Here is a 16,693-nt window from a genome sequence, read left to right on the forward strand (position 1 = left end):
AAACTTCATTGGAGAGTGCTTTGAGAAGCACCACTACTTCATTATCTTTGTCTAGAACACATTGGATGTACGTGAGTTGTATGCATATGCTTATGCCAGTCTCACTTCAAAAAACTCACTTATGGGCACTCACAGTAACCCGATGCAGTTGGCGCTACACTAGCGACTTGCCCAACATATACATGTGCTTTCTCTAAAAATCCTACAAAAAGAAATTCCACACGCTTTTGACATCAGGCATCATGTCCATATGTACAAATTTATAAAAAATGGGGTGTCAAAAATGCATCCAATATAGTTTTTCACACCCCAACCTACTATATCATTCATGATCATCATAAAAAAAAGAGGTCCTTTAGACCATATGAGGGAGCCTTCATTTCATCTTCATAATCATCCACATGATCAAAAAATTTCTCAAAATAATGCTCATCCTAAATCACATTTATCAACCTTGAAACATACTTCTTCAACATGTAGCCATTCACACATGCTTTATGTGGGATACCATCCAAGTCAGCAAGTTGATAGGCTCCATTTGGAAACCTGTTTAAGACCAAGAAAGGACCTTGTAACTTGACTTGAAACTCCTCTTGAAAAGTTATATCAAGATTATTATTGTAACGAAGAACCATGCCACCCTTTTTTATGTCTTTGCCTTTCACCTTCTCATTTGCCTTCGCTTGATTGTTCTTCAAGACTTGCTTGTAATGCTCAAAAGCCAGCAACCTATCTAATTGTACACATTGCAAATATAAAAGCCTTCCCTTGAGTGCATCATTAGGCTCATCTTCAAGCTTTATCATCATCCTCAAAGCTGGTATCTCCACTTCAATTGGAAGTAAAGCATCTTTGCCAAAAACTAGGTGGAAGGGAGAGAAACCAATATCTGATTTGATGGCAGTCATGTAAGCCCATATAGCATAAGGTAGCTCTAAATCCCAAGTCTTCACGTTATTTTTTGTCATATTTGTAAGCATCCTCAAATGAGCTCTCCATTAAACCTTTCATTCATACAATTACATTGGCGATAATAAGGGGTAGTAAACTTGCAATGTACATGTGATAGGTTATGGTGAATACGTTAGTGTGTCATTCATGGCATAATCATGATTAGAATAGAGTTAGCTTAGGGCTTGAAATTGGACACACAACACAATAGAGTATAGTTGCAAATGATATAATTACTTTTATTCAGCATAATGTGCCTCTATATTGGCATATACAAAGAGACAGCCTTTTGACACATGAGCATAAGATGTGACTGCCTATGCACAAGTACAAGTGGCTAGTTTTTACACACGGGTTGTAAGCAGTTCTTCACATGGGTTATTGACGCATCACTTTTCTAGGTGGAAGAGGTTGTTCACAAAAGAGATACAACAAAAAGCCCGTATCTCAACAACATGAAGCTTCTCACATAGATAATCCACCAATTCTCCCTTGAAACCTGGAGCCTTGTCATAAAGTAACTCCAATGCCATGCCAAAGTTGCAACAAATATCTTCATATACAAATTGGAAAACATATTTTCTCTTGATTTGCTTAACAGAATTGGCTTCAGCCCATCTTGATAGACAGTCAACAACAATAAGTATCCAGCATTTGTCTCTAGCTGTCATAGGTAGAGGACCTTTTGCATCAATATCCCACTTCTCAAAAACATTATAAGACACAACGGTGTCTCTCATTTCCTATTTGAGTACCCTATTTTCCATGCTTTGGCACTCTTTACGAGACTTGCACCAATGACGAACATCACCTTGAATGCTTGGCCACGGATACCCCTCCTGCAATATTTTATGCAAAGTGCAAATTGACCATCAGAAGAACCCTCATGATTCTTCTCTAGAATTCTGTAAATATCCTTTTTCCATCCCCTTATATACACAAGGCATCACCAAGAAAATACATACCTTTTGGCACGATGAAAGAAGGCATACTTCTTTGATTTCTCAAACTCTAATGGAAGCATTGTGCATGTCTTCTACACTTGTCGAAGCTAGGGACTTTCCAAGTACCGTGTGCAAACCTTGGATGGCTACAAGCACACAACCAATATAACCTAGCAAGCTCAAAGAGAGTAAGGGTGTGTGACTCGCCGCTCTACTCTAGCCGCCCTAAAGGATTCCTTGCTGCAAACAAGAGGGAGCCGTTGTCGTCATGCTCAACTGCCTGGTCGCCACATCGATGCAGTCACAATGCTCAATATCTCTCTCTCTCTCTCTCTCTCTCTCTCTCTCTCTCTCTCTCTCTCTCTCTCTCTCTCTCTCTCTCTCTCTCTCTCTGACTGACACACATATACACACACACACTCGTGAGCTCACAATGGAGAAGTAGATGGAGATATGGAAATATCACTCTTCTTTAGCATGCACGCTTCAGAATGAGGGATTTAGGTCACAATGGCCCTTTTATATGGGTTTGGCCCATTTACACATGGACGCCCACACTGGCCAGTCAAAGTAAAAATACTGTCAAATGAGATATGTGGTGCACCTCTCATCGGTGATCACCCAAGCACCTATAGGATCGACAATCTGGGTCCATGCCTCAAAACAATGTGATAAGGTGACTGTCATCAGTTAACATGCCTCCCTTCCTGATGTAAATTCCGTCCTCGAAAGCTAGTGAGGTGAAGCCCTTTCTTCAAGGTGGTATTCCTAATGGCTTCAAAAAAATTAAAAGTTGTTCCTAATTCAAATATTCCATTCAAAAACAAAAAAACCATGGGGTATCTATAGCACGTAACGATAGGCAATGATGAAGCACATAGATTTGCAACAATATTACCTAAGAAACATAAATACAACATTGTGTGTGTGTGTGTGAGTGAGAGAGAGAGAAGAGAGAGCGAGACAGAGAGAGAGAGAGAGAGGGAGGGGGGGGGGGGGGGGGGGGGAACGCTAAAGAGAACTTAGAAGAAAACATTAAAGGAAGAATGAAAGAGCAAAGAAACACCTATTTATATGGACACAAAAGGTCTTTTGACTTTCCATCTTCATTTGTCTTTTGACTTTCCACATTCATGTGTGTTTTCATTTCCTAAACTCACCTTCACTTATGCCACTTAATATGTTTTGAAAGAATTTATATTTTTTTGAGATTGGGGAGACCTAATAGTTTGATAAGTTTATAAAAAATCTTTTAATATTGTCTTCTTAACATTTTTCCACCCAAAAGAGCAACATAATGGGCAGTGGTGTAGCACTCAAACCAAAAAGTGGAAGGAGAAGCTCTAATTACATATACGGATCAGCAAATGCTAGTAGGATCATTAGTAATTTAAATGTTAAGAAACACTATTACTAGAGAGAAATCCAAGCAAGTAGCAAGAGGAAAAGTGGCCAAGAAAGTGCTCTAATTGATAAGCGAATCAGAGGGCTCGGATTCTCTTACGTGAGCATAGGTTGGTGTCCATAAGGAGAAGGTTTTGAGCAGAGTAGAAGGGCACTTTCGAGAAGCTCGTGTAAGAGTAGAAATGATAAGAGAGAACACAATGCCACACATTGAAGGGTAGTGCTCCTGAAGATGAAGCTATTACAATGAGAGATAGTACCCCTCCCTCTCTCCCTCTCTCTCTCTCTCTCTCTCAACCCTCAAATCTGCTTAGACAAAAAAATACAACAAATTTGATGAAGCCCCCATAGATGTTATAATGAGTAGCTTGGGGTTTCATTGTTAGTGCACAAGCCTTAAGATCATATGGTTTTGGGATTTCAGTGTTAGTGCGCAAACCTTGAAAGTGTGGTCTTTGGTGCTTGGCATATGTGATTTTTGACTTGGTATAATCATGTAAAGTTTGTTTTTCAGTAGCTGTGCATGTATACTCGAGAGAGACAGGTCTTAAACAATTGTGCCTTTTCTCCACAAGATTATGCTTGGAGCACTCAATTTTTAATCTTGTAAGCATCAACACTGAAGGGTGGGTGTATCATTATACTGCAAAGCTTTGTCTACTAGCTGGTAGGCCCTGCAACTCTTTGTTAACTCTTTTAAGATGAAATTCTAATGTTTGAGAGTCTAGCCTAACAAAATGCACACATGGGCCACTTATTGGCAACATTGGTAGTTAGCACAAGCAAAGATTTTCTCTTTTTTTATCATGGCTCTTTTGCAACTACCTGAAACATCACGAGCCGATTATAGGTCAAATGAAATTGGTTGCATGGCAGGGTGGCTAGAGCTAGTTATAGGTCAAATGAAATCGGCTGGGAGTAGTTGATTAAAGGTCAAATCTTTGGACGACTCACGTCTTGAGCTCTGGATCTCCCCATCACAAGCAAGATTTGTACCACTACGCTACGTATGCTCATTTGCAAGGGCATTGCAGCCGGCCTTACATAACTTCTAAAAAAATTACCCCCCCCCCAAAAAGCGTTGTGACTGGCTCCTTCGGTCAACTCCACCCACACGTCGCCTAGCAAGTTGATACCTCATGCTGAGGGGACTACTTAGAAAGAATTCGCGATTTTTGCCTGCATGCACCACCTTTACCGTTGTCTCATCTAGCCATCCTTCAAATTATCCTTGCAATCGCCACAATAGCCACAACACCATAACAGCCAAGTCATGCCCATTTTCTTTGTCACCTACAACTCAAGCATTGCTAAGAAGCCTTATATCCAAGCGAGCCTCTTGTAAACAGTGAAAAACCAATCGGCCCCTCAGGATTTCGATTGAATTCTTGAGATGTGCAATGCGAACCTACTCCAAGAATGTGTTGAGAGGAAGTATCCCAATGATGTTGAGAGGAAACAGTCTAATTCCATCCAAACGTAGCCAATGTGGCAATGCAGGCACAATAGCCTAGAACGAAATGTGTTCCTGTTGTTGCCTCTGATGCTTCTACTTCACATGTGCCACCAACAATAGTGGGCAACAAGGAACTTAGTGACTATGGCTAGAGCTCGTGCGAGCGTGAGCTTGTTGACCACAATAGCCCCCCAAAAAAGAAGAGGGATGGTATTTTGTAATCAAGGTGTCATGGATGTGCCTTGTGATGGGATCTAGAGACTCCCATCCGTAGGTGTAGGAGGAGTGCAACTGCTTGAGAGAGAGAGAGAGAGAGAGAGAGAGAGAGAGAGAGAGAGAGAGAGAGAGAGAGAGAAAGAGAGAGAGAGAAAGAGAGAGAGAGATCCACTACCCACAATGTTTAAAAACAAAAGGAGGAGACAGAGTCAGCCCATTTCCCTTGAGGGAGAGAGTGAGGACAATTCTAAGCATTCCAAGCAGTATTCACTCAAAAACCCAGTGGCGGTGTGGAGTGAAAGAAAAAGCGCGGACGAGTAGACAAGTGGGAGTTCTCCATTGGTGTCCTAGACAATCTGAGGCAGCTAGGAACTACACTTTAGAGCGAGGGCGGGTGCACTTTACGAGACAGGAGTTATTGTCGAAGCTTGAGGTAAACTACACAAACCGCGTTCCACAGCACGCTTCAATTTCATGTTTTTTGCAGAAAACAAAACTGCTTTCCATTTTTATCATTAGAAAAAAAACTCTCGATCACCATTTTTGATGCATGGTTGAATGCATAAAAGCAACACATGGCCTGTTTTTGGTGAAAAAAAAGAGTGCTTTCTAAAGGATGCACCGATTTTTAGAAGTGCAACGCTCTTTAATAAAAGCAACAATGATAATCATTTTCAGCCATGCTTTGTGTGGTCAAGTACATTGTTCTCCAAGTTCTTGCAATCCATGTGCACGGGGAAAGAAAGTGACCATAAAATAGATGTCATTTGCACGTTAAAAAGACAGTCTTTGCTATCCAAAAAATGCCACGTGCACATGGGAAAACCAACATGCACCCACTGTCATGATCGGGATGCGATGATCACACGTGCAAAAAAGGGGATAAAATAATTTTTTCTCAAACCTTTTGCATAATTTTTAACAATTCATGTACAAAATTTTGTGGGTGCAAAGTACACCCCATAGAAAACAGAATTCACTAGCATGCGTGCTTGCTAATCTTTAAAATTTTCACTGCATGCATGCCATACAGCACATACAACATGATCATGACACACTGCATTGCAAAGAACATACCCACATAATGCGCATAAAAAGACATTGTGACCCTGTGTGTGTGTGTGTGTGTGTGTGTGTGTGTGTGTGTGTGTGTGTGTGTGTGTGTGTGTGTGTGTGTGTGTGTGTGTGTGTGTGTGTGTGTGTGTGAGAGTGAGAGAGAGAGAGAGGGAGGGAGGGAGGGAGGGACCTAATAGAATTTCAATGGAAAGACAAGTTGGGTGAATGCATGATTTGGGTCTAAAAGCGTTCTACCTTTCAACAAAAATGTGCATGAAAAATACAAAACATATGTTCCTATGATGGACCTACTTAAAGCCAATGGCAAAGCATATCATTGAGGACAAGCTCAACGGTAAAGTCTCAATGCACTTAAGGTCTCTCTATCTATTGCACGCATTTTAGCTATTGTGGACCATATGAAACCTTTTGTGCTCAAAATAGATGTTAGTAATTGATCTATTGGGACAATTCTTCTCCAAGAAAACAGACCCATTTCCTTTGGAAGGAATATAGGTGATTCTTCCTAGCAGAATTATTTTCTGTATGAATGTGAGCTCTATGCAATACTTTGAAAATGTGGTGGCATTATTTGTATTATTGTCAATTTGAAATAGTGTTTGACCACAAAAACATAAAATTGTTTACACAACTGTCCGATTTGAAGGGTTGAAAGGTGAGGTGGATTGAGATTCTTTAGGAGTATGATGCAAAGCTTTGGTGTTTGAAAGGACGATGCAATGTGGTAGATGATGCTCTTAGTCGAATGCCTAAAATTAGCTCTCTTCTCTTCACAAAGCGTAGAAGGGAGTGTTTGGAATCTCTAAAGGCCTAGGGTAAATGTATAATGCATACTCCAAAGTGTGGAGCCTCGTCGAAATGAGGGATCCTTCTCACTACAATCCCAATAATGTGTTTACTTCCTCCATAGCCGGTTCTCCTCTTTTGAGTGATGAGTTTCATAGATAGAATCTCTCCATAGATTATGGGTACCTACTCCACAAGGGGAGAGTTTGTGTACCAACAGTACAAGACATTTGGAACCAAATTATTTATGAATGTCATGGCATTCCAAATGTAGGGTACCCAAAGAAAACTTATGCACTAATACGAGGACAATTTTATTGGCTAGGTTCCGAACATGGGTATGTTCAAGGCTATATCTTGCATTGCCAAAAATCTCAAGTTAGTAAAACAAATCACCTAAAGGGAAACGATCTCTTACATCCTTTGGATATTCCCAATGGATAATGGCAGACTATCTCAATGAATTTCATAGTGGTACTACCAATCACCATACATGGACATGAATCGATATGGGTGATTTTAAATCGATTAACTAAACTTTGTAAGTTTATTCTGACCAAGTCTACTATTAATAATAAAAATATAGAGCTATACGAGATCTTTGTGGACAATCTATATCCATTATACAGATTGCCCATAAATATTATCAGTGATCATGATCCCAATTTTAACAACTAGTTTTGGAGGGTTGTCTTTAAACACATGGGAACACAACTAAATATCACTACTACAAATCATCCAAAAATGGATGGGTAGACTGAAAGAGTCAACCAAGTGCTAGAGGATATGCTAGGAGCATATTCAAGAAGCAATCTGATTGGAAAGATTATCACTCTGTTTGGAGTTTGATTATAATAGTGCTAAGAATCTTACAACACGCTTTAGTCCGTTGATGCTTATGTACAGTTAAATTCAAGCTAGATCACTAGTTATGGTGACATTGGCTATCGAGAAAATTTAGCAAGTTAAGACTTTATCCAAGATCATATGGACATGCTAAAAATTTCTCATCAATATGTTCAAAAAGCACAACATCAGTACAAGAAGTATGTTGAGGATGTCTACAAATAACCTTTATGGAAGAAAAAGAGATATTCTTCCATGTTCTAGAGCATTTGGAAGATCTAAAAACTAAATCAGCACCTAAATCATCTCCTAATATTATGGGAAATCTAAAATACTCAACGAAGTTGGTGATATGGCCTACAAACTTTCTCTACTTGTGTACTCTTGTATTCATCCGGTTTTTCATGTACGTTGTTTACATAAATTATTGCATAGGGATGGCAATGTAATCAATCATCATGGTTTGGCTGATATTAATGATTCTCCAACCCAACTGCATGAGCTCAAGTGCATTCTTGACTATCATGATTTACAAAATCATCATCAGGTGTGTTGTCAAGCATTAGTTAAGTGGAAAGATTGACCTAAACAAGGCACAACTCGGGAAAACATAAACGTTCTTACGAAGAAATACCCTACTTTTGTTTTTGAGGACAAAAAGGCTTCTCCAAGGGGGACGTAATGTAAGGCCAAGGGAATTCATGAGTTGAGCAGTGGTAGTGGGAACTAAGCATGGGGTCTTGACCACCTATAAGGGGAGGTCGGGGCAGGTTGGGTGGAGCATAGAGTTCCCAACTCCCTCTAGTCTTAGAGTAGGCCTTCTTTAACCTAATTGATTTTGGTCTAGAATGCACCTGTAAGCTTAGCCTTGCGACCCTAATACCTCTCCTATTACTAGAATTCAAATTCTAAGCCTAAATGATGAGTTATGAGCTCATTTGAAACAAAATTAGTGACAAGAAACTCACAGAATTATCACAAGAGACTTATATTGTTGCATAGAGCTTTCACCTATGGACACATAAAAGCATGTAGCTATTTGAGGATAAATCAAACGGGCGCCCAGTTGGTCAGACATGTAGCCGGACACCACATTTATAGTTTATTATTTTGCCGAGCTAGTGTAGTAATACTCTGTGTAAATCCTGATTGTAGAGTAGTAGTCAATTCCCTGAGTTGTAATTCTATCAATGACAATTGTAAAGGTACATGTGAACCGTCCATTGGCCATTTAGAATGCCCTAGGTATAAAGGTCAATAACCTAAATGTGAAAGGAGGCTTATCTTTTGAAGAGAAGAAGAGCTTTGTTGTACGTACGCTCAACCTACGAGCTTCTCCATCTTGTAATCGATGCAACTAATGAATGGGTAATCATATTTCAGTTTTGAAACTTGCATTGTGTTCCTCTCTCTTTGCTCTTTACTTCAAGTGTAAGCATTGTCAGTTTTGTTGAGGTTCATGACTACGTGTCTGTGAGCTGTAAATGCAGATTTGAGTGCTTAAATCATTGTTTATTATCATTTTGACCATAGGAGAGTGTTCTTAGACCATAGGACGACACTTCTGGCATGTCTTGTTTCAATTTTCATGACCTTTTTCATGATGGATGGTGATTTTGGTACCTTCCAGGATTGCAACCAGACTTGCTAGGATAGTGCCCCTAGGTGTCCTAGACCTTCTCCTAAAGTTCGTTGCATTTCGAGTCCGTTCGAGTGCCGAAATGCCGTGATGACCTAGAGCTATGAGAAAGGACATAGGCAGATTTCCTTGATCATTGAGTGTTGGCTTGCTTGTAGAGTTGTTGTGTTTGCTTGTTAAGGTTCGCTTCCTGAGATTGACGGTCTCATAGAGTCTTCGTGCCCCATCCAAGTCACTTTCCCTGAGTATTGACATTATGTTAGTGCCAGAAAGCTATGCTGCAGACGTCCGTCACGGCGACCCGCTAACCAAAAAAGAAAACAATGTTAGCAGGTCGCTGCGACGGACGTCTGCAGCATAGCTTTCTGGCACTAACATATTGTCAATACTCAGGGAAATTGACTCGGATTGGGCACGGAGACTCAATGAGATCGCAATCTCACGAAGTGAACCTTAACAAGCAAACAAACTAGCTCAACAAGCAAACCAACACTCAATGATTAGAAAAATATGCCTATGTCCTTTCTCACAGCTCTAGGTCATCACGCCATTTCGGCACTCGGACGGACTCGAAATGCAACAAAACTTTAGGAGGAGGTCTAGGGCACCTAGGGGCATTATCCTAGCAAGTCTGGTTTCAATCCGACAAGGTACCAAAATCACGATCCATCATGAAAAAGGTCCTAAAAATTGCAATAGGACTATCCTTAAAGGTCGCCCTATGGTCTAGGAACACTCTCTATGGTCAAAACGACTAAAAACAACGATTTAAGCACTCAAATCTGCAATTATAGCTCACAGACACGTAGTCGCAAACCACAGCAAAACTGACAATGCTTACACTAGAATGAAAGAGCAAAGAATGAGGAACACAATGCAAGTTTCAAAAATGAAATCTGATTACCTATTCATTAGTTGCGTCGATTACAAGATGGAGCAGCTCGTAGCTTGAGCGTACGTACAACAGAGCTCTTCTTCTCTTCTAAAGATAAGCCTCTTTTCACATTTAGGTTATTGACCTTTATACCTAGGGCATTCTAAATGACCAATGGCCAGTTCACATGTACCTTTACAATTATCATTGATAGAATTACAACTCAGGGAATTGACTACTACTCTGGAATCAGGATTTACACAGAGTATTTCTACACTAGCTCTGTAAAATAATAAACTATAAATGTGGTGTCTAGCTACGTGTCCGACCAATTGGGCACCCGTTTGATTTATCCTCAAACATTCCCCCCTTCCTAATTCGTGTCGTCCCTTGACACGACCTTGTGCAGTCTTGTCATAGGGTTGTCTTCAGCTTGTCTTCAAGGTTGGTCTTCAGCTTGGGAAGTGTTTTGTCGTTGATGACACTCCCCCCTTCCTTGAGTGATTCATATCTTTCGTGTTGTTGATACGTGATTTGAGCGTGATTGTTGAGGCAACTTTGTTCTTGTTGTGCATTCTCCTCTTTGTTGCCAGTCTTGGCCGTCGAGAAGATGGATATTGATGTGTCTCAGTTTAGTGAATTGAACCTCTTTGGGGCGTGGACTTTATGATGGATTTTCTTTCAAGGTCCACTGCAATTTAAGTTGTCTGCAATAGGTCACCAATGTTAAAGCACTGTGTGAGCTACTTTTGATTGTTGTGGATAGCTCGCTTGCTAAATTTTGTCATTGCTTGTCGTTGTAGGCCATTCTTTGACTTGCCATATTTTGATGGAGATAAAAGATGCTCTTGACAAGCATATGGATACCTGCTATGTTTTCTCCAAGTCATTGTCGATTGATTTGGGATGCCATTTCCTTATTGTTGATGTAGAAGGAATATATACAAGAATTCGATGATGAGGGTTTCTAGATTAGGGTCTTAAAACCTGGATGACCAAAGGGAAAAAACCGAGTGGGAAAAAAGTGCCTTTGGTATACGCTCTTATTGGAGTTGAGCATTTGGACTTGAAGTACCTGTCATGCAAGATGAGTGCTTGGGAGAAACAAAGGAAAAGTGCCTAATGCAAGTGCCGATTATGGGACACTCTATATGCTTATGAGAAGTTTTTTAAAAAAAGCATGTAGTGTAAGAGATGGAGTTGATGTGTGCTTCAAGGAACAAATGTAGCACATGTGACATCAAAGGACGTCTCAATAGCTTCCACATTTCCAAGAAGGGTTTTCAATGTAGAAGCTTCTCCACTCATTCCTCCTTGTGCTGAGTGCATGAGTGCCTTTTGGACTTCATCCTTCACTTACCACTATACTACAATGACTTCAACTCTTATGCTCACCTATATCAGCATGAGCAACACAACATAAATATACTCAAGTCTTCCAGCTTGAGCAGTTCCTAGAATAACTAAGACGCTTAGACCACAAAGAATATTACATGAAGATTTGGGACTAACACCTCGCTCATTTAGTGGCTTAGCTTCCCGACTGTAACTTTTATGCCATGTATTTTTAATGGCGACTTGGACTTACCTGTTCAAGGCGAGAAACCCAATTCCATAAGTTCTGGAAATTTAGGCCTCTTTCATTGTGTTGGTCTTTGGATGCCACCATTTTGTTGAGTAGGTTGGCATACTGTGGCTCCTCTTGACTTGCTTGTTGAGTGACTGATGTAGCCTTTGCTTTATCTCGCATGAGAAGCAGTTCTTGAAAGGTGTGGGTTCTTTGTGATTGAATTTCCTTTAGTGATTTTGGAACCCATCTTGTCCTTGGTTCGTGTGTGATCGTCTTTTGCATTTTCTCCTTTTGCTCGATGACTTGATGGACACTAGGCTTCGGTAGCCAAACCTGATGATTTTCGTTGTAAAAGCCTTGCTTTTGTAATTGATGACAAGGTATCCATATGTAGATTGCAGCGGCCTTGGTTGTAATTGGCTTATGTTGGCTTTTGGTTGCCATTGCTTGCTTTGGGTTAGAAGCTTGTGCTGCCTAATTTCTCTTCGTTGTTCTAGATTGAGCTACAATTTGTGGTAACCATATTTGTGTGTTACCTTCATAAAATCCTTGTGCTTCGAGTAGCTTAACTGGAATCATCCGCTGCCTCACCTGTCTTTCTTGGATACTTTGGCTAGCATCTGACTTTCGTACCCAAACTTGTTGCATTTTTTTTCCCTTTCTTGCTCTTGTCTAAGCTGCTCTCTTGTTTGATTTTCAGTTTCCAAAGCCGCTTTCTCCTTCAGCCTCTTCAATTTCATTTTGTCTCGTCTGCCTTTCCATGATCTTCTTTAGAAGCTTCTCACCGGTTTGTTCTCAAATTCTGTTTGAACAGGCAATGTGGCTTTTTCAGCTGGTTTGTTTTTGGCTGCTTCTTGAGCTTGAGCTCGAGTCATCATGTTTAAAGGAATGGCGGGTTCTACCTCGGATCCGCTTGAAGAAGGCATCACGCCTACAACATTCATTGTTGCTTTCCCTTTATAGTCTGGATTTTTAGCACAGTGTTGGCATAGATGGTCTATACCACAACGTTCACAGAATACAAATAATTCAATTTGTGGACCCTTGTTTGGACAACTTCGTGCCCAATGATCACCTCCACACTCATAGCATGGACCTTCTTGTTTCACAGCTGGTGATCCAGCCAATGATTGTTCTTGCCTTGTGAGGATGTTCTTTGAACCATACTCTTGTGAATGATTGGCTATGAACATGAGCATATTCGCATCCATGGAGTATTGGTTTGTCATTTGTTGTGGCATATGCATTGGTTGAGCGTAGTTGGCTGTCACTCTCCCATCGTTCAAAAGTGGTGGTTGTTGCCCTAACACACGTTGCATTTTTGGTTGAGTGCTATACCATGGAGTGGGCTGATCCCCTCCACAAGTATTACATATCCTCAATTGAGGTTGTCGTACAATCGGGTTATGTATGTAGCCCTGGTTTATTCTTCTAATCATCCCCTCGACCACTTGATCAATGATTGGTTCCCAAGGAGTTTGAACATCTTGCTTTGTGGTGGGTTCGCTCTTTGGAGAAGAGGCACTACTAGTCGTGTTGTCTGTATCTTCAGTCACCTCTCCATAGGCCTTGCAATTGACAACTAGATATAGAGCTTCTCTAGTGACTTGCTCAAACGTCGTGCATCCTTTTAGATGTAGGTCCTTTTTGAGAGTTTCATTCCTCAAGCCCTCTATGAAGAGAACTAATAGCCTCTCATCTTGCGGTAGCTCTCTCATAGGACATCTCTCTACATTTTGTTTGAAGTGAAGCAAAGCTTCCTTCACTCTCTCGTTCACTTTTTGTTTGAAAGCGTAGATTTAGGACACTGTGTTGTGTTTGATTCCCCTTTTTGAGAACTCCTCTACAAATTCTTGTAAGAGTTGTGCTATGTTTGGAAAATCATCTCTGTTTAGTGGTTGGAACCAAGTCAAGGTTGTTCCTTCCAATGTTAACCCAAATCCCTCATACTGAGTATGGAAATCCGCAATTTGTTCAACTCTCAACACTTGTTTGAAGAGTGAGACATGAGCATATGGATCCCCTGACCCATCGTATTTTGTCTTGACACATTGAGCCACTTGATATGGTCTTAATCATTGTGGTTCAGTCACTAATCTAACCAACTCGTTGTATCTTGGAAAGACATCTCTCGTTTGCTCCTCTTGTCTTCGAGAAAATCCTGGTGGAATCCTCTTTGATATGCGCACTGGCATCGTTTCTGGCTAAAAGTAAGTAGAGATCGGAGTACCCTTGTATGTGTATCATTTTAAGTCAATTGGATTAACAAGTTTGTACTCACATCAATACTTATCTACCATCAAAACTTGCACTCCGTTGGCATCTCTGTACTTGAATGCATAGAGATTCTTATGGGTGGTCAACTCTCTAGCATTGGGCTCTACACACCTGTAGAAGATGTATGGATCCCCGTTTCTGAATCTATACAAGCCCTCATAAGTGTAATCTATAAGCACTCTCATGGATTCATTGGCTTTTATGAATCTCACATTCGGTTTGTTGGTAAGAGGATGCCTCTCTTCTATGTATTCTCCCAATCCCCCTGTTGTTGGCATTGTTGTGTTTTTCATGTCTCAGAGTGGAGTAGAAAACCATGGTGGTGGATGATTTGTCATGGTTAAGGCTCACTCAAACCTCTCAAGATAGTACTTGACAAGCCCAACTTGGCTTAGTGCAACTTATCCCTTTTTGCCCCTGATCAGGTCTCTGAAAAGTCAAGAATTTGTGACTTTTTTGGTTTTCGGAAACTGGTCTTTGGTTACCCTAAAAGTTTGGAATTAGGAAACCTGGTCTAGGTGTGTGCTATTGCCCACAAGCTTTCTTCGTAGCTATACCTGACTCAATTTGGAGTTGTCTATCAAAAGTTAGAGCACTTTTATTGAACTGCACTTGAAACAGCACTCAAAACAGTTCTAAGACCAGAACATAGGAACTTTGGCTTGTATCTTGGCCTCTCGAAGGTATTTCTGGCTCAAACTTGAGATTTGGGATGTTCTCAAGTATGTTTACAAGATCGTCAACTCAGATACCCCCACTATGTTGAGAGGTACATGGATCGCAATCCATGTTCCCTGTCAAATTTTTTTCTCCAATTTTTTCCAAATTGATACTGTGTCTAGACAAGGTCATAAGCAGGCTATATACCAATTTTCAGCAAATTCTGAGGTTGAGGTACATGGATCGCGATCCATGTTCAACCACATCTGGACTTGTCCTCTTGGGGGTTTGGGCCTGACTATGTCCACAAGCTAAATCTCAAATATTTTTGGATTTTGGACTTTTTTTGACATGTCAAATACCCAATACTAGGTATGCACTCCAGTTTTCTGTCTGTCACCTGTTTTGTTCTCTTTTGACCCAAATTTTCTCAATTTTTTCCAAAATTGGACTTGGGGATATGTTTTCTTGTGTAAGCACTCCTGATCTGGAAAGTTTCAGGTCAAGCTGTCACTATGGGTACATGGATCGCGATCCATGTTTGGAGCCCAAATTTACTTCTCTTGCTATCATCAAATTCACCATGCTTAGGAGGTCCTATGGTAACAAAATTTTTGAAATGGACCTCTGGATTGAAAGTTAGGTCAGTTCTAGCACTTGCACAGAGTACTTGGCAGTTATGGGCTTTTGGATAGGTTTTTGATATCCAAATTCAGTTTTGAGAAGACCACTGGATTCCTTGTGATGTCCTCTAGCTATGGTGCAAGTTTGGTATCAGTCTGTGACAAAGGAACATGGATCGTGATCCATGTACCTATGTGTCAGATTGCACTGAAACTTGGCACACAGCTTCCCCTTGGTCTTCTGATGCTAGCTATGTGGTTTTTGTATGATTTGAACTTGTTTAGGTCAGGCAAAAGTCAATCCCTAGGTCTGTTTTAGGGTTTTCACCTTGAACTGCTTTTGGCTCTTTTCACCTAGTTATTGAACTTTTTGACAAAAATTCTTTGGGGCCTTTTGTTCACAATGGTCTCTGCTACAAGCTTGAAAAGTTTTTTTCCAAAAATTTCTCAAGAGTACATGGATCGCGATCCATGTTCCACCACTTTTGGATCTGAATTTTTGGTGTGCTGATAGCTTATGATGTTTGCAGCTTGCCCCGCAAAAATTTTTAGATTTGGAACAGTTTTGCCCAACCAAAACTGACTTCTACAGTGTGTTATGGCAGTTTAGAGAATGTTTTGTTTTTGGCTCTTTGGACCACTTTTCACAATTTTTTGCATTTGGTTCTTTTGGGAAAAGTGTTTGTCTATGTCTCAGCTACCCACTGCTCAAATCTCAGCCAAAAAAATTTCCAAAAATTTTCATGAGGTACATGGATCGCGATCCATGTTTGACCACAGTTTGACATGAAACCTGGTCAGCTTGAAGTTCATGTTATGGTGATACTCTTCCCTAAATCTTTTTGAATTTGGACAGATTTTTCCTAGTCAAAAGTGAGTTTTTCTTTTTGCCCTGCGGTTTTTGACTAGTTTCTGTATTTGGCTATTTTGACCAACTTTTCTCACTTTTCTGCTATGGCCCCTTTTGGCAAAGTTGTTTCACTAGTTATTAGGGATGTACTTGTCAAATATCAGCCACAAATGCCAAAAAGGTACATGGATCGCGATCCATGTTTGGCAGCATTTTTTCATGAATTTTGTTCTGTTAGTTCTTTATGTTCTGTAGAATCCAAATCTCACCCCTTTTTGAATTTGGATCCCAAAATCTCAAGATTTGCTCAATTTTGTGATTGCAATGACTATTTTACTATTTTTGCCCTAACAGCCAATTCTGAAGTGATTTTTGAGTTTTTCTTTCAAGCAAACTTGATCAGAGCAGTTTCCCAATGATGTACACTGCAACTGGTCACTTTTTACCAAAAATGGTTTTTTGGGGTACATGGATCACGATCCATGTTCCTCCACAGAATTTGGCCAAACTCTCAGATTGC

General features: G+C 40.4%; 1 protein-coding gene across 1 annotated transcript; it reads right to left on the bottom strand.

Moving 5' to 3' along the window:
• Positions 1-1,340: 1,340 nt before the first annotated feature.
• LOC147442903 (uncharacterized) lies at positions 1,341-1,691 on the bottom strand. Its single transcript, XM_086529454.1, has one exon. The coding sequence runs from the start codon at positions 1,689-1,691 to the stop codon at positions 1,341-1,343; it is 351 nt and encodes a 116-aa protein (XP_086385580.1).
• Positions 1,692-16,693: the final 15,002 nt, after the last annotated feature.

The sequence above is a fragment of the Adiantum capillus-veneris genome, chromosome 14, assembly GCF_014529385.1.
Source record: "Adiantum capillus-veneris isolate H3 chromosome 14, ASM1452938v2, whole genome shotgun sequence".
NCBI classification, from domain to species: domain Eukaryota; kingdom Viridiplantae; phylum Streptophyta; class Polypodiopsida; order Polypodiales; family Pteridaceae; genus Adiantum; species Adiantum capillus-veneris.

What these genes read in the sequence shown, in the direction of transcription:
- LOC147442903 (XM_086529454.1), bottom strand. Translation starts at nt 1,691, where the DNA reads ATGAGAGACACCGTTGTGTCTTATAATGTTTTTGAGAAGTGGGATATT.